Below are 24,523 nucleotides of genomic sequence, written 5' to 3' on the forward strand. Positions count from 1 at the left end.
TCTCCATTAAAATTATAATGAGTTATCCCCCTATATTTTAGAGGGATAACTAACTCATGTTCTCAATTGCTCATTTTCTGCCGCAGCACATATGCTCTGTCTTCAACGAATAAACTGCTTTTATCAAAGATAATTAGGCTGCAAATTTTTATACCGCTGTAATCCTCTACAAGTCTAGTTTGCAATGCAAAACGTTGTTCATCGTTTGGACACTTGAGCAAAGAGATATGTCAATTTTCCCACAGTCGCTGCAAGCTGCACGAAAATTCAGTTTTGCATATATATTTTTAAAAAATCTGAAATTTTCGAATTTTAAACATTAAAATCAATTTCAATGTTCTTTCAAGAACAACCCGCTTGATACCAATTGACAGAATCGATTAGAGGGATCATCGTTGAGCTACAATAGCTCGGTTCTTGAAATATTGAATACCGATAAATTAAATCGAGTTTGGTTTTCAAACCAAGGGGAAGACTCTCGAAATAATCCTTCGTAGAAACCGATTAAATATTTTGTAAAGCATTTCTAATATATGCAAATTGAATGAGTAAAAAATAATATGGTTGAAGCATTTTATCAAACACTTGATATGTAATAATTTTGTATTTGAAGAACACATAAAATGCTTCAACAATGCATCCTTAAAACTATGGAAATGATAAGTAAATGCAATAAACAAATAGATATGAATTTGTTTGTGGATGTTCGGAGACTTCAAATTCTCTTACGTTATCCCTTCTTCCCCTTCGGAAGAATTCACTAGAAGACTTTAATTTATACAATTCTTTGTACAAACACATTCAGCTAGGACTTACGCTACTGCCTAACTGAAGTCCTAGCACTCAAGATTGTAGACAGCACCTCACAATCAGCATATTGTTTAATGTCTCATATGAAAATACTACATACACAAGTTTATTGTATTTGTGCAACACTCACTCAGCTAATATTTGAAGTTCAACTCTCTTGTATATATGTGAGGAGTTTATCATTTACAGTGTACATCTCAAATGTATCCTCACACAAGGGCTTGTGCCCTCAACTAGCTGATTTCTTCATGCTAACTGCTCATGTTTTGAATCCCCTTAAAAACTATTGTTTGATCTTCTAGATGTTGTATTTATAAGCCCCAACAATGATATATACGTTAGACACAAGAATATGACCGTTTGGAAAGTTTCTGTACTGTTTCTGATATTGCAACGATCAAATTCGCCTTGCTGGACTTTTTCCCGACTGGTCAACTCTGGTCCACTCAACTGGTCGTTCAGTTCAACTGGTCAGCAGCTGGTTCAGTTCAGTTCATTTGGTCAGCTGCTGGTTTGGTTCAGTTCAAATGGTTCAGTTTCAGTTGGTCACCAGCTGGTTCAATTCAGCTGGTGTGCTGAAATCATCCTAGTTGATTTCAGTTTGTGCAAAACCAATAGCTTCATCGTCATTTATCAGCATCTTAAGCTTCGATTCAGACTTTGACTTCTGAAGATGATTTGTAGATCATTGTCTTATCTTCTCAACGCATACGGAATCACTTCATTGTAATAACCGAGCTGAGAGATATGACCAAAATACCGCAACTGCTCATACCCAACTGATTGCTGTTTTCGTGCAATCAGTTCGATAATTCAGCGATCAGTTAGACCTTGATAACATTTGATTTTTCCCAACTGACGTGATATACGACTTGTTTGAAATTGGCTTTTCTGATAAGTCAAGGTAGCGGATTGTCATTTGAAATCATCTAATTGAGAGATATCATCAAAATACAGAAGCTTGCCAGAAATTAAGTTTGTGCAGAATTCAGATTCAGCTTGCTTCTTGTTTTAATAACTTCACACTTGAGTAAATATGTTGGAAACACAACAACAAGTTTTGTTAACATCAAAATCAAGATTGAAAACATGAAATGTTCCAACACAATGTGCACAATGTAGATGAACAAATGGAAAAAGAAGAATTCGGAGAAAAATTACATGAAACTTTTGAGTATTTGTTGATCCAAATTTTTGATATCCTATATGTGCTAAATGAGCACATAATTAACATTCATAAAGAACGTGTCCATCGTGCCTTAACTAAACGATCAATAACTACAAGTGGATACGATTATATTCATAGAATATTAAAAGAGGATCCAACAAACTTTCGACAAATTTACATAATGCAACCCCGATATTTTTTTAAAATTATGCAACATTCTTAAAGAAAGAACACCTTTATAAGATATAAGATACATTTATGTTGAAGAAATGCTTGCCATGTTTTTATTTATTGTTGGTCAAAATACTCGATATTGCTTGATTCGTAAAATATTTGATCGATCACAATACAATACTAGTCAAAACTTCAACAAGATCTTGAGAGCATTAAACAACATTGCAGTAGATATGATGGTCAAACCTGGCTCTTCGATACCAGAAAGAATAAGTGGGAGTACAAGATTATACTCTTACTTTAAAGCAAGTAATGAAATTCTTATACTATTATTTTTGTTGTTTTTGTTATTGTAATTATTGTTATTGCTATTCATGTTATTGCAGGATTGCTTTGGAGCTATTGATGGAACTCATATTCCAACGACAGTGTCTGGGCATGATAATAACAGTTACCGTAATCGCCACATAGTAATTTCTCAAAATGTTTTGGTAGTTTGTAACTTTGATTTAAAATTCATTTACGTACTCAACGGATGAGAGGGATCTGCTCATGATTCACACGTGTTGACTGATGATTTGTCAAAAAATAATGGGCTTAAAGTGCCACAAGGTATATATTTATTTTCTATATATTACATAACTATTTATATATTTTTTCCAAAGATTTTGTGTATTACTCATTAGTTAATTGACTTATTACATCCTTATTTATATTTTTGTAGTTTTCAAAGATTATGTATATTATTCATTAGTTAATTGACTCTACAAATATGATTTGATATGTCAATATTTTTTAGTTGATGGTGGATATCCAAATCGACGTCAACTCTTGGATCCTTTTCGAGGTGTACATTATCATTTTCAAGAATTCATAGACCAAGATCGTCACCCTGAAGATGCTAAAGAGTTGCTCAAACTTCGTTATGCTTCTTTGAGAAATGCTATTAAGCGGACATTTGGTAAATTTAAATCACAGTTCAAAATATTCAAGATAACTAATCCATTTCCATATACGACCCAAACATAGCTTATATTGGCTTGTGCTATATTACACAATTTTCTTTGAAAGGAGTGTTGATCTGATGAATTTCAAATTGAACCAGATAATGAAGTTCAATTGTCTTCATTGGCAAAAGTTTATGAAGATGACAACTTTGATCAGTTATTTGATACTCAAGAACAATGACGAGCAAATGTTAATGCATGGAGAGATACTATAGCCAATGGAATGTGGAGCGATGTTGAACAAATTGTCAATAATGATTAGATTTCTTAATATAAAATAATATTCATTATTTTAATTATTCCTTTAATAAAATTTTATTATGAACTTATAAAAATATTGTTCATTAATATGTTGAATTGACATAAAGAGTTGAAATTTTGATTTCGATAAATTTGGATGGTTCATTTGTTGTTTTTCATAAATTAAATTGATTTAACTTTTAATCAAGTAAAATTCATTTACATTCATAAATAAAAAAAAATTTAAAATTGAAGAGGTTGTCTATATCTAATAATTATTTAAAAGAAATTAATAAATATATTATAAAACTCACATAATTCTATGAAATAAATTTATAAAGTTCTACAAAAATCTTGAAAAAAGTCTATAAGAGTTCATAAAATTTGTTTTATAATTCTATGATGTTGGAACATTTCATGTTCGCAATCTTGATTTTAATATTAACAAAATTTGTTGTTGTGTTTCTAACATATTTACTCAAGTGTGAAGTTATTAACACAAAAAAGAAACTGAAACTGATTTTAGCCAAACTGAATTTCTGGCGAGGTTCGGTATTTTGATGATATTTCTCAACTGGATAATTTAGATAACAATCTGCCAACTTAACCAATCAGAAAACTCAATTTGGAACAAGTCGTATTTCACGTCAGTTGAGCAAAATCGATGTTATCAAGGCCAAATTGTTCGCTGAATGACCAAATTGATTGCACGAAAACAACAATCAGTTAGATATGACAAGTTGCAGTATTTTGACCATATCTATCAGCTCGATTATTGGAATGAAGCGATTCAGTATGAATTGAAAAGATAATACGATGATCTACAAATCATCTTCAGAAGTCAAAGTCTGAATCGAAACTTAAGATATTGATAAATGACGATGAAACTACTAGTTTTTTACAAACTTAAATCAGCGTCATCACACTAGTTTAAACCGCTGAACGACTAGTTTAAGCTCGGAAAAATGTCCAGCAAGGAGAATTTGACCATTGTAATTTTATAAACAGTACCAAAACTTTCCAAACGGTCATATTTTTGTGTGTAACATATATATCATTGTTGGAGCCTATAAATAAAACATCTTGAAGATCAAACAAGAGCTTTTCAAAAGAATTGCAAGCATGAGCAGTTAGCATGAAGAAATCTGCTAGTTGAGAGCACAAGACCTTGTGTAAAGATGCATTTGAGATGTACATTGTAAAAGATAAATTCCTCACACACATTCACTCACACATATACAAAAGAGCTGAACTTCAAAATTTAGTTGAATAAGTTTTCACACAAAGACATTAAAGATTGTGTTTGTAGCTTAACATAAGAGACGTTAAATATTATGCGGATTGTAAGGTTGCGGCCTACAATCGAGAGTGTCCTAAGAGTTTCAACTATGCAAGAGATAAGTCCTAAGTTGAAATGGATTTGTACAAGATGTTGTATAAATCAAAATCTTCTAATTGATCATTTCCAAAGGGAAGAATAGGTGATGTAGGAGTTGTTAATTTCCGAACATCCATAAACAAATTCGTGTCTATTTATTTATTGCATTTACTTATCATTTTCACTGTTTTTAAAGATGTATTGTTGAAGCATTTTATGTGCTTTTCAAATATCAAAATATTGCATACCAAGTGTTTGATAAAATACTCCAACCAAAATATTTTTACTCATTCAACTTGCATATATTTTAAATACTTTTCAAAATATTTAACCGGTTTCTACGAAAGATTATTTTGAGTGTCTTCTGCTTGGTTTGAAAATCAAACTCGATTTAATTCATCTGTGTTCAATATTTCAAGAACCAAGCTATTGTAACTCAACGATGATCCCCCTAATCGCTCCTGTCATATGAGATTTTTTAAAAGTCAATAAAAATCAATCATTTTAAAAAAAGTCCTTAAAAATATAAAATGAATACATCCCCTTAAATAAACATGAAAAATATACATATAATGAATAATACAATTAAAAAAAATGAAACTGGATCGAAAAAATAATGAAAACTAAACTGGAACAATGATGATTTGTAATGGGATAAAAATTACCCGATTTTCCATATAAGCCCCCTCCCCTCCCCTCCCCTGCACGATAACCCTACCGACTCAATTCAACTCCTATCTGACGAGTTTCTCAACCCTAACTCCATCGGCGATCGTATCATCCTCCACGCGTTTAAAGACTTAATACTCCCGAAACAACAGTTTTCTTTTTTCCCCTCTGAATCTGCGCTTCATATATATTTTTCGGCACAATCCGTGCGAGCGTCTCGATTCCTATTTGATAGGTATCAAATTCTGTCAGCAATTTTTTTTTCTTTTTTGCGTGCAATATACATTTCCTATTATTGATTTGATTTTATTTATTTCCGTGAAGTATGATTCTTGTGAATGTTTCCAGCAATTGATTTTCTTCTTTGTGTGTTGATTTGTTGCTGGGGTTTTGTAGGAATTTCGGTTAAACGGGGAGATAGTTTATTAGTCGATATCACACGAATAGTACCGATGGTGAGAAAGAAGCCAACTGCTCGTGACGAGGAGAGCAGTGCCATCGGAGGTGGCACTGGTAAGTCGAAGAAGAAGGCATTTTTGATTGACGACGATGAGTACTCAATTGGGACTGAATTATCAGAGGAAGCTGTCGTTCCAGAAGAGAAAGTGGCACCTGCTGGTAATAGAAAGAAGGGGAAAAAGGGTGGTTCAAATAAAAGGGATCTAAAGGACGAGGATGAGGAAGTGCAGGATAATAAAGTAGATGAAGAGGATGATATAAAATTTGTTGGTAAGAAGAAGACCAAAAGTAAGAACGGAAGTAATAGCATATTTAGCAATTCGAATTTTGGGTTATTAGGAGAAGATGAGAATGAGGGTGATGCTGAATCGAAGAATGATGAAGATTACAGCGAGGATGTTACCACCTTTACTGGGAAAAAGAAGCAATCTAATACTAAAAGGATTGGTGGTGGAACTGGGTTTAGGTCATCGGTCTTTGATGCACTTAGTGATGAAGATGAAGAACAGGCTGTGACTGATGATGATGCGGCGATGATTTCTTTTCCAGGGAAGAAGAAGCCTTCTAAGAGTAAGAAGAGCAGTGGCGATGCCTCTTCTGCAGCTGGTTTTGATGCTCTTGATGGGGAGGATGAGATGGAAGACTTGAGTTTTAAAGAGGATGACGAGGATGACCTAGGTATTAGTTTTGCTGGTAAGAAGAAGAAAAAGTCATCGAAGGGTTCAAAGAAGTCTTTTGGAAATTCATTTACAGCGGCAGTGCTTGACGTTGAAAATGAAGAGGATACAGCAGTTTCAGAACTAGGGGATCATCTGGTTCGAGGTGGTGATGATGATCAAGAGGAAGATATATTGGCGATTAAATTCTCAGGTAAGAAAAAGTCGTCTAAGAAGAAGAATACCAGCTTCAATAGCGCAAATGAGTTTGGAAATGGGGATGCATCCTCACCCAATCAACCAACTGCAGATGCTTTCAGTAAAGAATCTGATGATTTGAAAAATCAAAAGCAGTTAAACGAAGGTGTGTCAGAAATTTCAAAAAACAAAAAGAAGAAGAAAAAGGGTGGGAAAGCTGTTCAGGAAGAAGAAGACCTTGACAAGATTTTAGCTGAACTTGGTGAGGCACCTCCATTGTCAAAAACTGTCCCAACTCTTGCTTCAGCTTCTATTGCACCTCCACCAGTGGAGAAGGTACAGAACCAGTCTCATCTAGAAGAGGTTGCTGGGGATAAAGAAGCTGAAGAAGAAGAACCTATGGAGTCAGCAACTTCTAAGAAAAAGAAAAAGAAGAAAGAAAAAGAAAAGGAGAAAAAGGCAGCGGCAGCTTCACTTGCAACTGAAGAAAAGCAGGAGGAAACTAAAATTGATATGAAAAGCAAAATAGCTGACAAGAAAGTTTCGAAGCAAGTCCGGGAGATGCAAGAGAAACTTGCTAGACTTAAAGAAGCTGAAGAGCAGAAAAAACGAGAAGAAGAGGAGCGATTAAGGAAAGAAGAAGAGGAAAGACGGCGATTAGAAGAATTGGAACGGTTAGCTGAAGAGAAAAAACGCTTAAAAAAGGAAAAAGAGAAGGAGAAGCTTCTAAAGAAAAAATTAGAAGGAAAGCTTTTAACTGGAAAACAAAAGGAAGAAGCTCGAAGATTGGAAGCAATGAGGAAGCAAATACTTGCAAATGCTGGGGGCTTGCAGTTACCTGGTGACCATACCGGAGCACCACCCAAGCGACCCCTCTATCAGAAGAAAAAATCAAAGGCACTGCCACAATCTAATGGAGCAGCCCCTGCAGTGGTTGAGAGCACAGACACAAGGGGGATCCAGCAAGAAATTGCATCTGAGGTGGATTCTGTGGAAGCTGATAACATTGAGGAAGCTGAAGTATTGAGTGCTAAGGATAATGTAGAGGCTACTGATGTACTTGAAGAAAATGGAATGGAAGAGGAGGAAGAAGAAGACGATGAAGATGATGCTGAGTGGGATGCTAAAAGTTGGGATGATGCAGATCTTAAGTTTTCAGGTAAAAGTGCATTTGCTGATGAAGAAGTTGACTCAGAGCCTCAGCCTTTGGTAAAAAAGGAGATAAAGAGCGCAAGGACTGTGGCTCAGGATGTTGAGCTGCCTTCTGTTGCAACCAAGTCAGTTGGATTGTCGGAGAAAGTTGCCTTGACTATGCCACTTAAATCCAGTAATGTGGAAGTTACAAGGAAGGATTCTGAGGCCGTTGATGTAGACAATAACAACAACAAAATTGCTGCTAATTCCAACAAGATCAAAAAAGTTCTTGTTAAAGAGGAAACTCCAAAATCGGATGATGCACCTGTACAGAACGGACAAAATCTCCGTTCACCAATATGCTGTATTATGGGCCATGTTGATACGGGCAAAACAAAATTGCTAGATTGCATAAGAGGTACCAACGTCCAAGAGGGTGAGGCTGGTGGGATTACTCAGCAAATTGGTGCAACCTATTTTCCTGCTGACAACATTCGTGAGAGAACTAGGGAATTAAAAGCTGATGCGAAGCTTAATGTCCCGGGTCTGTTAGTTATTGATACCCCGGGACATGAATCTTTTACTAATTTACGTTCTCGAGGATCAGGATTATGTGATATTGCAATTTTGGTGGTTGACATAATGCATGGCTTGGAACCTCAGACCATTGAATCTCTCAATCTTCTGAAGATGAGAAATACTGAATTCATTGTCGCATTGAATAAAGTGAGTGGGATCGTAATTTGTAAACTTTCCCTTGCAAGTTTTCTATATCAATATTTGATGGTTCTTTATTTCCATAACTCCTCCTTACGGCCTTGCAGGTGGACAGGCTATATGGTTGGAAAACATGTCCCAATGCGCCAATTATGAAGGCAATGAAGCAACAGTCAAGAGATGTTCAAATTGAGTTTAATATGAGGCTCACTCAGGTTATCTTGATCTCTTATGTTTAGTGTAATTTGTACTATTTTATAAAGTTTGAGACACTTAGAGTAACTAACTTCGGTGTCATAGTCTGTTTTAATAATTATATATATTAATAAAATGTTAAAATTTTAATGCAAGTTATATGTAGTTCAGCAGATAGAGTCATTGTTTCTTGGGGTTTAGGTCATAGGTTCAATTCTTATTGAGGTTATTTTTTTATTCTTTTATTTTTCAATTTATATCAAAATTACATTGTAGTCCCTCATTATTTCTTATAATTATATTTTGATCCTCATTTAAATATAAATCAAATGAATTATAAAAAATATTATATAAGCAAGCAACGTGTGCATCGGTGTACTAGTCTTCAGAATGGCTTTTGCTGACAGACATTTTTTTTCTTTTTAGGTTATCACACAGTTAAAAGAACAAGGGCTTAACACAGAGTTATATTACAAAAACAAAGAAATGGGAGAAACTTTCAGCATTGTACCCACTAGTGCTATAAGGTTTCTGATTCATAAGAACTTTATTAGATTTTGTAGCTGGTTTGGTATTTTCGGTTGTCTTTCTTGTAGACTGTCAATATAACCTTCTCATGTTTGTGATTCTGGTGATAAAAGTGGTGAAGGCATCCCTGATTTATTGTTACTACTGGTTCAATGGACCCAGAAGACAATGGTCGAAAGGTTGACATTTAGCGATGAAGTGCAGGTTTGTTTCCTTTTATTTTCTCTGATTGTGAGAAATATTGTCCGATTGTGTGGCAGTGTTATTTACATCCTTCTCTGTGGCAGTGTACTGTTTTGGAGGTTAAAGTGATTGAAGGGCATGGAACAACTATTGATGTGGTGTTGGTAAATGGGGTACTTCATGAAGGGGACCAAATTGTTGTTTGTGGCTTACAGGTATGAATCTCAAGGTTTATTTTTATTTTTGGATCCTTTGTCGCTATATTCACTAATTTACTATATTTTTAGGGGCCTATTGTTGCTTCAATTAGAGCATTATTGACACCCCACCCGATGAAGGAGCTTCGAGTCAAGGTGAAAATTTCTTGATTATACAGTGTTTTTTACCTGACAGCAGTCTTTGTTATTTGTTTTAAGCTACTTTCTTCCTTCAAATAAAATTCTCTTCTACCTGCAATGTTCGGTGACTTGGCAAATATGCGAACACTTGAAATAGATACAAATCCATTTGGTCCTCCAGACTTTTATTAGTAATTATGAGATATCACTAATTCTACTATGTGAGGTGCCTACATTTTGTTGACAAGGTATGATCAGGAGTGTTATTTGTTACCCTTCGTTCTTGGAGATCACTGATAAAACAACTGATGGTTTGGCCTTGGCAATGAGTGATGGACTACACGAGCTTTGGTTAACCAAATATGAATGGTAATATTGGCTCGGATTTGGGGTGTTAGATATGTAGCTTGCTTGAAATTTAAAACCTTGGAATAGAACGAACTTATGTGCCCCAAGATGGATATGGATGTTCAAGATACGAATTAGAATTAAAATTGAATAAAACCTCAAATGATATGATTTAGAGGATAAAATTTTTTGTCCAATCCTCTTTAGTGATATCCGTGTGGAACAGGGTTCAAATGTCCGATTTTCTTTATAACCATGTAGTTTAGTTGAATAATATAGGTGGTGCTGATATTTTTTTTGGTGGAGGGCGAAGTTCCATATTTTTTTCTCTATTATCGTCATTCCACTAGTGACTTGGTTTTAGTGACGACTGCTTGTGTGAATCAAAGAATTTTGCGTGTTGTGTTAGCAGTGAGCACAGCTGTTACAAGTCATCAGTGTTTAGATTGTGAAATGTAGGTGTTTCCTTTTGTCTTAAGTATGACTAGGAGCTTATATGAATTTCCAGCATTTTATGCATCCTTCTTGTTCTTACCCATTAATTCTCTCATGTTATTATTATTATAGAATTTAGTGGTGGATGTGAAAGGGAGTTCATACATTTTCATATTATGTGTTAGAACAAGAATTTTTTGGAAGTTCGTGGAAGAATATTTTTCCCATTATATTTTTATCTTCATTTTAAAAATACTGTTACTCTGTTGCCATTTTAATGCTGTACGATCATTTTTTTATTTTGAGATTGAAAGCATATTTCTTTGATCATTTTTTATATTGTCAGCATGCTGTGATATCCAAAAGTGATTGTTTCCATTGACTAACTTTCATGAAGATTAGGTTCGATATATTGGCTGAAACCTCACAGTTTTGTCATTGTTTAAATCCAGGGAACTTATTTACATCATAGAGAAATCAAGGCTGCCCAGGGTATAAAGATCACCGCACAGGTAACTTCGTCAAAAGTTGCAAGGATCATAATGTTAAAAGATAGGTTGAAAAATGGCAAGGTTTGCTGATAAGTTCTTTTGGGTACAAATAAAGACATTGACGTTAATAGTGTTTTTGTAGGATGCCATGTTCTGGTTGTACTCTTTGGAAACTGATTTGAACTTCGATTTATGGACTATATTTTTTGGGACTCCATATCATCTTTATTGAATCACTAACTATTGCATGCCGAGTCTGCTGGATTTTGTAGCAGCCCCTCATTTTGTTACTTGGTAATCTGAAAACCCAACCTCTATGTCGGTGCGTCATCCACTGTTAGATTAATTTTCTTTTTACCCAGCAAACAAAGAATCCTGGTTGTCAAGGCATGCAAAGTGTGCACCCATGTTCTTGAGCATCAATGTGCAATTCCTGGCATCTTTCATCTTTCTTAAGGCTAGGCGTAAACTTTCCATAGGGTAACCTCAATATGTGCCTCATAAACAGACACAAGGCATGCATAAAAGTTTTGCCTTTCTTAAGTCATTCCTAGCCTTATCCTATCCTGTTTTTCTCCTCCTTTCCGTTCCTTTATTTGCGCTCATACCGTACTTCACTCGTTTTTTAAATTATTCATTCTTCTACTTGTTGCTGAAATAAATAAGACGCGTAAAAAATTCTGACACACAGCTATGAAGTTCTTGATGTTTGTAGATTTATGTGGTTGAGATGAATCTTATGTTCTTAAATTGATTGTAATTTACTCAATTTTTTTGAAGTGTGCTGTGATTTTGCAGTTCATGATTTCTCGGGATTAAGTGATGAAATTATTCAACTACGTAATTTATGTTCTCAGAAATTTTTTGAATTGGCGATTTGTTTGTAATTTAGTAAGCAATGTGAATAATGGCAAAATTAGATATTCTAATATGTTATGAAGTGCTGAAATAATTTGGCACTCACTTAGCAATTGTGCATGTTCAAGTGTTTAAGTTGGACTGCTGCTGATAACCTGTACCTCTATTTCTTGTTTTCCCTTATAGGGCCTTGAGCATGCCATTGCAGGCACCAGTCTCTACGTTGTGGGGCCTGGCGATGATTTGGATGACATCAAAGAGCAAGCTATGGAGGATATGAAGTCAGTGATGAGTAGAATCGATAAAAGTGGTGAGGGAGTTTATGTTCAAGCATCTACTCTTGGGTCATTAGAAGCATTATTGGAGTTCTTGAAGACTCCTGTTGTCAACATACCTGTCAGTGGTATAAGCATAGGCCCGGTACACAAAAAAGACGTGATGAAGTCCAGTGTTATGCTGGAGAAGAAAAAACAGTATGGAACTATACTGGCCTTTGATGTTAAAGTGACACCAGAAGCTCGGGAACTGGCTGATGAACTTGGTGTGAAAATATTCATTGCTGACATTATTTACCACTTATTTGATCAATTTAAGGCCTATATAGATAATCTTAAGGAGGAAAAGAAGAAAGAAGCTGCTGAAGAAGCAGTTTTTCCCTGTGTTCTCAAGACAATACCCAACTGTGTTTTCAATAAGAAGGATCCCATTGTCTTAGGGGTTGATGTCCTTGAAGGCATTGCGAAGGTAGATCATCAAACTATTCTTATTTCAAGCATCATATAGATCATAGTTATTAAAAGCGTGCGCTAGGCTCACCCATTGACCCAGGCAGCAACACTTGAAACAAGCGTGCTTAAAACGTGTGCCTCTGCCTGGGCGCCTCTGTCTGGGCGCGAGGCATTCGAGAGGCGCATAAACATGTACTTTAAAGAAGTGGACTGATATTTTGTAGGTAAATAAAAATTAACTCGAGTTCAACCAATTTTTAAGCCCAATTAGCAAAGGTCATGTCTATTTAATGATTAAAAAAACCCAATTGTCACTCACATGCAAAACTTTTTATAGAAAGTTCAGAAGTCCTTTGTGCAAACGTTTACAGTAATCTTCTCCTATGATGATGATATAGTTGAGGAGGATGGTGAGGAATTTGATGATTTAGATGATATTGTAATCCTCTATGCAAATTATTACTCTAATTTCTTCTATTCTCATGACTTGTTTTGGAAGATGACGATGATGATCTAGTTGAGGAGGGTGAAGAGGAATTTGATGATTTAAATATTTGAAGTTTTTCTTATATTCTAAGAATTGATTACTTACTAATGAATTTTAGATGGTAAAAGTTTTTTTTCTGATTCTGATTTACGCTACATTATCTATTAATAAATTTTTATTTATAATGTTTGTTATCTTTGTGAAAAATATTTAATTTATGTAATATTATTATGATAAATCACTTTATATATATTGAATTTTAAAATTTATGTCAAATGAGCTTCGATAAAGCGTACGTTTTGCCTTGCGCCTTAGGCTTCAGGGTAATTTAGTGCGTCTTGCGTCCTAAAGAACTGTGATATATAGATATGTGCTCTTCATCTCTAGTGTCCTAGTGCTCTGTTTGAAATTTAGCAGATGCTGTTAGTGGAATCAAACCAGGCACATGCGATTGAAAATGATTAACGTGGTCATGGTACAAAGTTGATATTAATTTGATTTTCATGATGGTGGTTCTCCATTGTGAACTGAGAATGATCTGGAGAGTTCGCAGTGTAGAAGAAAAATTAGCAACAGATTTTTCATTCAAGTTTTCCATTTACTGCCTTTCCCTTAGTTTTTATTGTTAAAGCATTCATTTTTTGGTAGAAAATTGTCTCACTAACATGCAAATTAAACAAGCTATACATTTACGAGGGAGGGAGAATTGTTTGGTGGGAAGTATCTCTTCGAACGTGTATATTTTATATATATTTGCATTGATCTTGATAGATTTGTCTGTTGTACTTTTTTTCTCTATATTTGTTGGGATCATAGTTTGTTTTGAATTGAATTTATGCAGATTGGAACTCCACTATGTGTTCCTCAAAGGGAATTTATTGATATTGGTCGTATAGCTTCAATTGAGAATAATCACAAGCCCGTTGATTATGCCAAGAAAGGCCAGAAAGTGGCCATTAAGGTTTGAGATTTAATTTGCTGCTACATTTGATTTTCTGGGGACCTTGATCTGTGGTTTTCTTTTTGTTCGAATAATTAGGTCATTTAAATTGATTGTGGAACTGTGGCATTAACTTAATGTATTTGCTGTTTTTTAAGATTTTCCATACTACATACCTTTTTATGATATGGAATGTTTGACTCAAGTATTGACTTTTTTCACTGTGCTTTTTTTGTTGAAGTGACAGGTTTTTTTTTTTCCAGATAATCGGCAGTAACTCTGAGGAGCAGCAGAAGATGTTTGGCCGGCATTTTGAGATTGAAGATGAGCTTGTGAGCAAAATCTCAAGAAACTCCCTTGATGCGCTGAAAGAGCATTATGCGGTTAGTGAATTACGGGATTTTAATGCATATTTCCACTTCTTGCTCCATGACTATTTGTTTTTGCTGACAAGTACATGTTCCTGGGAGAATGAGGCATATCCTCTTATTTTGAAAAGCTTGCTTATGTGTTATAGAAGTTATAAGGTTAAATCATAACACTTCTTTTGTTGCTCAATTGAATATGCACAGGAAGACTTGTCCGTTGAGGAGAAAAGATTACTCTTCAAATTGAAAAAACTTTTCAAGATACCATGAATTCTTTACTCGTACCCATTGGAAAGGAACTGTATGGGGGATCGCTCCCTGTCACTTGACTGTAACTGAGAATTATGTATCTCATGAAGAAAAACTGAGGACTACACAGATACCTGGTCGAATAATTCTTCAAACTACGGAGTTTTACTTTTTCAAGATACTCTGAGCCATTCCGAGCTACCAGTGGAGGTGAAGGCTCGTGTCGGTATTGCTTGTGCCCGGTTTTTTTGTGCTTCAGTTTTGCTGATAATATCACTGGAATATCTGAATAAGAGATCCATCTTGGGTGGGAAGCTACACTTCACTTGATGATAATTTATCGTTTGCGTGTTTTTTTAACTATGGTCCAAGTTTTGATTTTGCCATTGTAAAAATTTGGTGAATGGTGGTTTTTTTTAATTATTTTTATTTTGTTACGCGCGTTCGATATTATGCCTGTGGCGGAGGGTGATTAATATGCTAATTAAATCAAACACCATCTATTTTTTAGACTGAATTTTACTTTGGGTTGATTTTGGATGGATGGATTAAGAAATTTAATTTGACGATTTTTGCTTGGTTGTATTTGGGTGGATGTGTAAAATCTTGGTTGTATTTGGGTGGGATGTGTTTAAGCAAAGAAATTTAATTTGACGCTTTGAAATCCATCACAATTCGCTCTCCGAACGAAGCTAGATAGTCTCCTACCATAAGAAAAAATAATATGTGATTCAATCTTCTCGATTCTTAGTGACATGAATTTTTGTTAATAGTTGTTTAACGTAATCCGATCTGTCCGACTGGTATGGAAAACGAATCCTCAAAGTATAAGTCTGTCTGGCAGATTGGATTTATCGGATGGAGACCATATGTTCTAATATTCCAACGAACAAGGTGGTAGATCCTGAAAATGCCTATCCGTATCGCAGGCTTCCGTTAACAAATGTGTTTAAATGAAAAGAAATTGCATTTAGACTAAAGTATTCGAGGTTTGATTTTCGATAAAGATATCAAATTTATTATGTTTCAAAATTAAAACTTGAAAGATTTGAATTTCTTTTCGTTGATGCATTGCTTAAATCCATACGAAAGCACACCTAAAAATAGTATAAAATTTGTCAACATTTTTTAAAATTAAAACAACCCCATTATATTTTGTTTCATCTTAAAAGCTCATTATATTGAAAAAAAACAAAAGATTGTGTGAGACGGTCTTACGGATCGTATTTTGTGAGACGAATATCTTATTTGGGTCATCTATGAAAAAATATTATTTTTTATGCTAAGAGTATTACTTTTTATTGTGAATATAGGTAGGGTTGACCCGTCTCACAGATAAAGATTCGTGACACCATCTCACAAGAGACCTACTCTTGAAAAATTATTATTTTTGATTTATATTATATTTTTCCTGAATTCTTAATAAATATTATTTTTGACATTTAACGTACATGCTGCTTCAGGGAAAAAAAACAAAAGTTGCATGATAATTTGTCAAAATAAAAGTATGCTCTCCAACCTTCTACATGAAAAAATCTGAAATATCTTATCCTACTTGCATTATAAAAGGTCAAACACTTGTTGCAGCCTTGCAGGCACATCATTCTTTATGCCTAAAGAATTTCCAATGCAGACACATGATATGCAATCTAATATCATTAAATTTTCTGTTAAATAAATTATTTTTATTATTCAACATCACCGTTTCGAAATATTGTACAAAAATCAAAATTCCAAAGAGATCACTAACAGTTATTAATCAAATCATTTGGGTTGACAGTGTCTTCGACCAGCTTAGCATGATCTTAACAAAGCCTATTTAATCAGTACATAGAGATAGCAAGACACAGCCATAATCACAGTTCAAGAACCGGGATTCAGCAGGACTAGATAAAATCATATATACAGCTGCATTATATCCTAATGCTAATAGTCAGAAAGTAGCAATCAAGAAACTTAAACATGCAAAAATGTTCCCTCCAAAAATTCGATTTGGACTTCATCTTCATCGACTACCTATATCCGATCACTCGAGTCTTGACTCCCTCTAATCTGAAAAGTCAGTGTCATCTTCTTAAGTTATATATGCAGCTATTTTATGATTAATTTGACCGTTGGAACTATTTTCGTGCCGCTTGGAAGTTGATACAACAGTTTTCTTTGCTAAATTGCCGTTATCATCTAGAATTTGATTCATGAAGCTGTTTGGCTTAGAAGCCAGGTTTTCTTGATGTAACTCAATTTGTTCCTCTTTGTCAGAACAAATTCTTTAAGTCTGCTGCATATCTACATAAACTATTTTGATTATCTACAATCCAAATAAACTCAACACTTCTGGGAATGGGAATTGGGATTGCCCGTGAGGTTGCTGAGCATAATCATAGAATTATGAAATCTTTTACTTCAGATTCCGATGAATTTCATTCAAATTTTGTGCATTTTAACTGTTAGGTTGGGGGGGAGGCCTATGAAACCCTTTTACGGTTGGATTCAGATAAAATGTTGGTCCAAACAAAAAGCAAAACATGAGCAAATTCCCCATTTCAACGACTACAGAAGGTCTTTCTCAACCAAGTTCTGAATGATATTTCATATGAAGTATAATATAAATTATATGGTCAAACCTTAGGAATTCAGCATCACCCAGTGAAAACTAGCATATAAGGTGTCACACTCTCTCAAATATAAGCATCTCCCTGAAATTTCTTAGGGAGTCTAACTGATTAGAATGTTCATAAATCCAGCCTATAACATGAATATTTGTTGGTAGCAACATATCACTGTTGAACTGGCCATAGCTACCAGATAGATGATTCAGACTTCAAAAAAATGTTCCATATACAGCAATTCACGCATTCAAGACTGATGTTGCTGAAATCCGGGATGGTACCTGGGAGATCGGATCTTCGCTTGGGGAGCTCGGATCGGACCTTCGAAATCTGGAAGCACAAACAGGAGTGTTAGAAGGGGGCTGGAAGGTTGTTCCGATGTAGCCCCTCCGACGCTTAAGTTAGAGAACAGAAAACTGAGAGAATAATGTGTGTGCTGAGAGAATGTGAATATATGAATACATAAACAATGAATGAAACCTGGTATTTATAGGAGGATGATAGAGTCCTGATTTGGTAGATTTAGATCCTCAGAATCTCGTGCAAGATTTGATTAGATTCTGTACAAGATTTGCTTTAGATCTTGTTGAGCTTGATTTCTGTGGGCTACCCGTTAATATCTAGGAAAGAGCTCTCAGAGGCATGAGCCCACGAAGGATCTCATTTTCTTGGGAGCTCGGTGTGGGAGGTCGGCCAAAGAATTCCCAATCGACGTGTGAGTTCGGCATGGGAGGTCGGCGGTGGAGGTCGGCCATCTCACTGATCGACGAGATTGTGAATATGGGAGGTCGGTCTGGATGACCTCCCACCAGCTTCATGTGAATGAGGTGACCTCCTGATGGGTTATGTCACGAAGATGACCTTCCGAGGCTTTCCGAATACCTTTATGGGCTCTCTCTTTTTGGGCTACCGAGAGTGGGTCGGACCCATCTCCGGTCCGGGGGTATCACGAGTCCCCCCTTTCAAATCGAGGTGACGTCGTAGACTAGAAGTTCGTTGCGGTTTGAACTCTCGATGGCCCATGGGCTATCCTGAGATAGGTCGGCCAGGCACTTGGAGCTCGGCAAACACTAAATAATAACATGATGAGGTCATACTGAGAGAGGTCGGCCGGGCTCTTGGAGATCGGCCAAACACCTGATAAACAATAACCCGAGGTCATCCTGAGAGAGGTCGGCCGGGCTCTCGGAGCACGGCCCAACACTTAATAAGATAATGACCCGCTGGGTCCTGCTGGGTGAGGTCGGCCGGCTTTGGGAGGTTGGCCACACACCTAAATAAAATAGTAACCTGATGAGGTCACACTGAGAGAGGCCGACAAGACTTTGGGAGCTCGGTCCAACACTTAATAAGATAATTACCCGATGGGGTCCCGCTGGGTGAGGTCGGCCATGCTATGGGAGCTCGCCTCATTACTTAATAAAATATTGACCAGATAAAGCCGCGCTGAGTGAGGTCAGCCGTGCCATGGGAGCCGACCCAACACTTAATAAAATATTGACTAGATAAGGCCGCGCTGAGTGAGGTCAGCTGGGCCATGGGAGCTCGGTCAACACTTGATAGATAATAACCCGAGGAGATCATCCTGAGAGAGGTCGGCCGGGGTATGGGAGCTCGGGCCAACACTTGATATATAATAACCCGAGGAGGTCATCGTGAGAGAGGTCGGCCGGGATATGGGAGCTCGGCCCAACACTTGATAGATAAAAACACAAGGATGTCATCCCGAGGGAGGTCGGCCGGGCTATGGGAGCTCGGCCCAACACTTGATAGATAATAACCCGAGGAGTTCATCCTGAGAGGGATCGGTAGGGCTATGGGAGCTCCGCCCAAACTCTTGATAGATAATAACCCGAGAAGGTCATCCCGAGGGAGGTCGGCTGGGAGCTTGGCCCAACACTTCATAAAATAATAACCCGAGGAGGTCATCCAGAGCTCGGCCCAACACTTGATAGATAATAACCCGAGGAGGTTATCCTGAGAGAGGTCGGCCGGGCTATGGGAGCTCAGCCCAATACTTGATAGATAATTACCCGAGGAAGTCATCCTCAGGGAGGTCAGCTGAGAGCTCGGCCCAACACTTCATAAAATATTACCCTAGTAGACCACAAAGAGTTCCTGCCGAGCTGCAAAGTCCTCCAAGCTCCTGAACTTACTTGGGGTGACGATCCTTATAGACTTGGCGTAACCAAGATGAGGTGGACTCTGAAACTCCTGAACTGACTTAGAGTGAAAACCCTTATAAACTTGGCGTGACCAAGATGTTGTGAGCTCTGAGGCTCCTGAACTGAGATAGGGTGAAAACCCTTATAAACTTGGCGTGACCAAGATGTGCTGAGCTCTGCAGCTCCTGAACTGACTTAGGGTGAAAACCCTTATAAACTTGGCGTCACCAAGATGAGGTTAGCTCCGAGGCTCCTGAACTGACTTAGGGTGAAAAACACTATGAACTTGGCGTAACCAAGATGAGGTGAGCTCTGAAGCTCCTGAACTGAGTTAGGATGAAAACCCCTATGAACTTGGCGTAAATAAGATGAGGTGAGCTCTGAGGCTCCTGAAGTGACTTAGGGTGAAAACTCTGATAAACTTGGCGTGACCAAGATGAGGTGAGCTCTGAGGCTCCTGAAATGACTTAGGGTGAAAACCCTTATAAACTTGGTGTGACCAAGATGAGGTGAGCTCTGAGGATCCCGAACTGACTTAGGGTGAAAACCCTTATAAACTTGGCGTGACCAAGATGAGGTGAGCTCTGAGGCTCTTGAACTGAGTTAGGTTGAAAACCCTTACCTGCAATAATCCTATCTAAGCATAATATTTGCGGAGGTGATAAGCATTCAATGGCCTCTTCAATTTCTTTCCTACCAGGTCTTCTAAGTAATAGGCACCCGAGCTGAGCTTCTCTACCACCTTGAACGGTCCTTCCCATCTTGGATCTAGTTTTCCAACATCAACATCTTGAAGTTTCTTCCAAACTAGGTCTCCAACTTGATAGCTTCTCTGAATGACCTTCTTATTGTAGGATCGGGCTATACGTATCTTGTAAGCTTCCATTCTTATGGCCGCGGCCTCCCTCTTTTCTTCCAAGAAGTCTAAGTCTGCAGCTCGCCTCTCATTGTTTTGCTCATCATAGCATATTACTTTAGAGGTCTCTTCGCCAATCTTTGCCGGAAGCACTGCTTCATTTCCATAAACCAAGCAGAAAGGTGTTTCCCCGATGCCAATCTTCGGAGTGGTCATGTACGACCATAGCACGCTTGGTAGATCTTCCACCCAATTTATTTTTGCATTCTCACATGTGTACATCTTTGCTCAGTATTTCCCACGGACGGCGCCAATTGATGTTGCTGAAATCCGGGATGGTAGCTGGGAGGTCGGATCTTCGCTTGGGGAGCTCGGATCAGACCTTCTAAAGGTAGCTGGGAGGTCGGATTTTCAGTTGGGGAGCTCGGATCGGACCTTCGAAATCTGGAAGCACAAACATGAGTGTTAGAAAAGGGCTGGAAGGTTGTTCTGGCGTAGCCCATCCGATGCTTAAGTCAGAGAACAGAAAACTGAGAGAATAATGTGTGTGCTGAGAGAATGTGAATATATGAATCCATAAACAATGAATGAAACCTGTATTTACAGGAGGATGATAGAGTCCTGATTTGGTAGATTTAGATCCTCAGAATCTTGTGCAAGATTTGATTAGATTTTGTACAAGATTTGATTTAGATCTTGTTGGGCTTGATTTCTGTGGGCTACCCGTTAATATCTAGGAAAGAGCTCTCAGAGGCATGAGCCCGCGAAGGATCTCATTTTCTTGGGAGTTCGGCGTGGAAGGTCGGCCAAAGCATTCCCAATCGACGTGTGAGGTCGGCATGGGAGGTCGGCGGTGGAGGTCAGCATGTGAGATCGGCATGGGAGGTCTGCGGTGGAGGTCGGCCATCTCACTGATCGACGAGATTGTGAATATGGGAGATCGGTATGGATGACCTCCCACCAGCTTCATGTGAATGAGGTGACCTCCTGATGGGCTCTGTCACGAAGATGACCTTCCGAGGCTTTTCGAATACCTTTATTGGCTCTCTTTTTTTGGGCTACCGAGAGTGGGTCGGACCCATCTCCGGTCCGGGGGTATCAAAGACAAAAGACATTTGATCAAAATCTCTTAAAAACAAGTTATTTCAGAAGTAAAGCATCATTCAACGAAAGAGCAAAACATCCCATTTCCAGAAGTGATTGAATTCACCTTGATATCGAGCATTCTTCGGCTTTTTGGCTTTACTTCGATTTGGAAACACTTGTTTCAAGAGATTTTTGCCATGCCCAATCCCAACTAGCATAATCCTTCAATTTTGGATTTTTAAGCACCGGTTTGGGCATCTCTGTCACACAACCATTGCCTCACCAATTGTATCATGCCCAGAATCTGCACCTTAAATCACATCAACATGATATGATAATCAATTATACCATTAGACCGACCCACTAATCGAGGATGACAAATGTAATTGGATGTATATCAAGTGGGGACGAAGATTGCATTTTACAAGTATCTAACATTTGATTTTTTTTGGGTTTGTCCCCATTCGCACATTGAATTTGATATGATTAAAATAAATCACATCAAATAAAATACTTTTAACCGATAATCACTGAAGTAATTTTTCAATCCAACCGAACCGAACCGAACCGAACCGAACTATCTCAAATATAAATGTGTATCAAAGAAAACGGATGAAGTAACTCCGACCGAAGGCGAATTCACTCCGACAATCAAGTCAATATAGTATCTGAGAGAAAAGGTGTTAGAAATTACAAGGTATGAAAGCCATATAAAAAACGTATCTTGATAAGAGTTAAGAGGCTTATATATCATGCGTTGCAACCTCATCTTCTCTTCTCTTGAATTTTATTTTTTCATCAACTTGTTCGTACGTAATCATATCCGGCAGCTATGTTCATACCGATTCAAAGACAAACTTCCATAGATAAAACTAGCAAACGAGAGCAACAAATTTCAAAGTATTTAAAGTTTTACGGTCATCGGAAACCCTCTCCTTTCTAGCTGAAAGTTCAGATATGTGGCAGTTGTAGATATTTAAGGATTATTGATTTACATGATTAGATTCTTATGTTTTGATGTAAAATTGATGAAAGATATTTAGGTCATTGGAAGAATTAAGTGGGCTTATATTTTTAAATTATATTCATTTGTGTTTGAAAATTTGATCCACATGATATATATCTTTTTAATTAGATATATGTTAGTATCTTTTTCCTTTGCTTCATCTTTTTAAACCATAAAAATCATGTTTGAAAGATTAAGAGCTATGTTATAATTTTCATTTGAAATGGTAAAAGAACTTCCGATATTTGATATGATATGACCTTGATACGGCGAGACATAATAACTGTTAACATCACCTCTTCCCTTATAGAATTAAAAATTAGGGACTTGTTAGTTAACCATGGAAAATAATATGATTTTCAGTTCCAGTTTTTCGTTCTATTCTGATTGATATTTGACGTTATTATCTTTCCAACCATATAAGTATATATGTACTTTTGTTATTTGTTATGATCAGGTCTACTTCCACCTACTAAGTATTTCAAAAAATACTCACATGTATTGTCCCTCTTAACATAAGAATGAAAAGAAATTGAAAGAGGAAAAACATACCTAATTTTGGCACCGATGAAAAAAGAGAAATTTAGAAGTGATATTGTTATTTGATTTTTGTTGTTCTTATGTTGATAAATTTTAGCTTCCGCATAATGTATTTATCTTATGTTTTGTGTTTTGGGATGCAAGCAAAAAAATTATGAAATAATATACAGTATTTAGTTGCAAGACTTGTTGTTTTCCTAATTTTATTTGAAATTGATGCCGATGTTGTGTCTTGTTATGGGGTGTGACAATATGAATCTTGTTGTATTTCCACACACAGAAGATAAACATGCGGGTGTGGAAAAATCAGGGATATCATCAAATCCCTCTGGGTCTAGGGTGTGTGACAATATAAATCTTCTTGTCGATATTAGATTTAATAAAGATATCATCGCAAGGTGTGGAATGTTTCTATCTTTTCCCAGCAAGCCTTCAAAACTGGTCGACAACTTCACCAGGATCTAAGGAGATCTCGTGGCTTAATCCTTGAATAAAAATGTTGAATAGCATATCAGGGTTGGCACCTGGGAATTTCACCACCACTGTATTGAACCTATGAATATAGGCACATAAGTTCCCCCACTCTTTCTTTTTTATGCCAAAAAAGCTTGACGCATTCACGAGGTGCCGCTTGCTACTTTCAAATCAACGAATTAAGGCCTTGATAAAGTCTACGAATGTTCGGATGCTCCCGAGGTCGAGTAGATTGAACCACTGTTGGGCCGCACAGATTAAGGTGTTAGAAAGACGCGACACTTGATAGAGTCAGCGTATTGATGTAGCTAGGAGGCATTCTCGAATCGGGATATGCGTTTTTCCGAATCTCTTTTCCCATTATATTCCCCTATATTGGGAAATCTAAAGTACCGAGGAAGATCGGCCGTCAGTATTTCCGTGGAGAAGGCGACGGTTCGAGCATAAAGAGAGGGAGGTACATTCCGATCCTCCCTCAGCCATTCTATCTCTTCCCTCAATTTTTTCAACTCTTGGATCTACGCATCCTGATTCAGATGAGGTGATGATGGTAGTTTGTTATCATGTCTCTAGGCGAGCACTTCTCCATAGTGGTTTTTATCAACCGAGTGAGTCCAGCAGAAGTAAGAGCTGGTGATGCCGTTCATTATTGTTCTCCTCCCTTCGCTCAACTCTGCGTTCATCTTCTCGATTCTCATCCTCAAGATTTCCATTCTCGTGATTCCGATCTTTGTGATTTTCATCACATGAGACTTTTCTTCTTCTGCGTCTACCATTGACCATCTAGGCTCTGTTTTCTTCAACTTCCCACAGATGGTGCAAATTGGTGATACCAAAAAATATACACTGGGTTTGGTCTAGCAAGATAAGCTTTCTTTGCTGCATGGCGCAGGTCAAACAAGGCTTCAGTACAGAATCTGCACGAATGATCAAGCTTTAGAGGGCGTCGAAGATGTTCCCGGCGTGGTCCATCCGATGTTTAAGTAATCGTGAAAAACTTAAGCCTGCAATAAAATGTTGAGTGATAAT

At 37.1% G+C, this 24,523-nt stretch overlaps 1 protein-coding gene across 1 annotated transcript; it reads left to right on the plus strand.

Moving 5' to 3' along the window:
• The first annotated feature begins 5,467 nt into the window (after window positions 1-5,467).
• LOC142547333 (uncharacterized) lies at window positions 5,468-15,204 on the plus strand. The gene is made up of 12 exons (XM_075655582.1): window positions 5,468-5,681; window positions 5,843-8,619; window positions 8,718-8,825; window positions 9,232-9,332; window positions 9,447-9,537; window positions 9,621-9,731; window positions 9,804-9,869; window positions 11,090-11,149; window positions 12,173-12,730; window positions 14,043-14,162; window positions 14,405-14,524; window positions 14,714-15,204. The coding sequence occupies exons 2-12, from the start codon at window positions 5,899-5,901 to the stop codon at window positions 14,777-14,779; spliced, it is 4,122 nt and encodes a 1,373-aa protein (XP_075511697.1). The 5' UTR covers window positions 5,468-5,681; window positions 5,843-5,898; the 3' UTR covers window positions 14,780-15,204.
• Window positions 15,205-24,523: the final 9,319 nt, after the last annotated feature.

This window comes from Primulina tabacum, chromosome 5 (genome assembly GCF_025594145.1).
Source record: "Primulina tabacum isolate GXHZ01 chromosome 5, ASM2559414v2, whole genome shotgun sequence".
NCBI classification, from domain to species: domain Eukaryota; kingdom Viridiplantae; phylum Streptophyta; class Magnoliopsida; order Lamiales; family Gesneriaceae; genus Primulina; species Primulina tabacum.

What these genes read in the sequence shown, in the direction of transcription:
- LOC142547333 (XM_075655582.1), top strand. Translation starts at nt 5,899, where the DNA reads ATGGTGAGAAAGAAGCCAACTGCTCGTGACGAGGAGAGCAGTGCCATC. An exon ending in TGAAGGAGCTTCGAGTCAAG is followed by an intron (nt 9,870 to 11,089) that starts GTGAAAATTTCT and finishes GTTTAAATCCAG; the next exon opens with GGAACTTATTTACATCATAG. An exon ending in GTATAAAGATCACCGCACAG is followed by an intron (nt 11,150 to 12,172) that starts GTAACTTCGTCA and finishes TTTCCCTTATAG; the next exon opens with GGCCTTGAGCATGCCATTGC.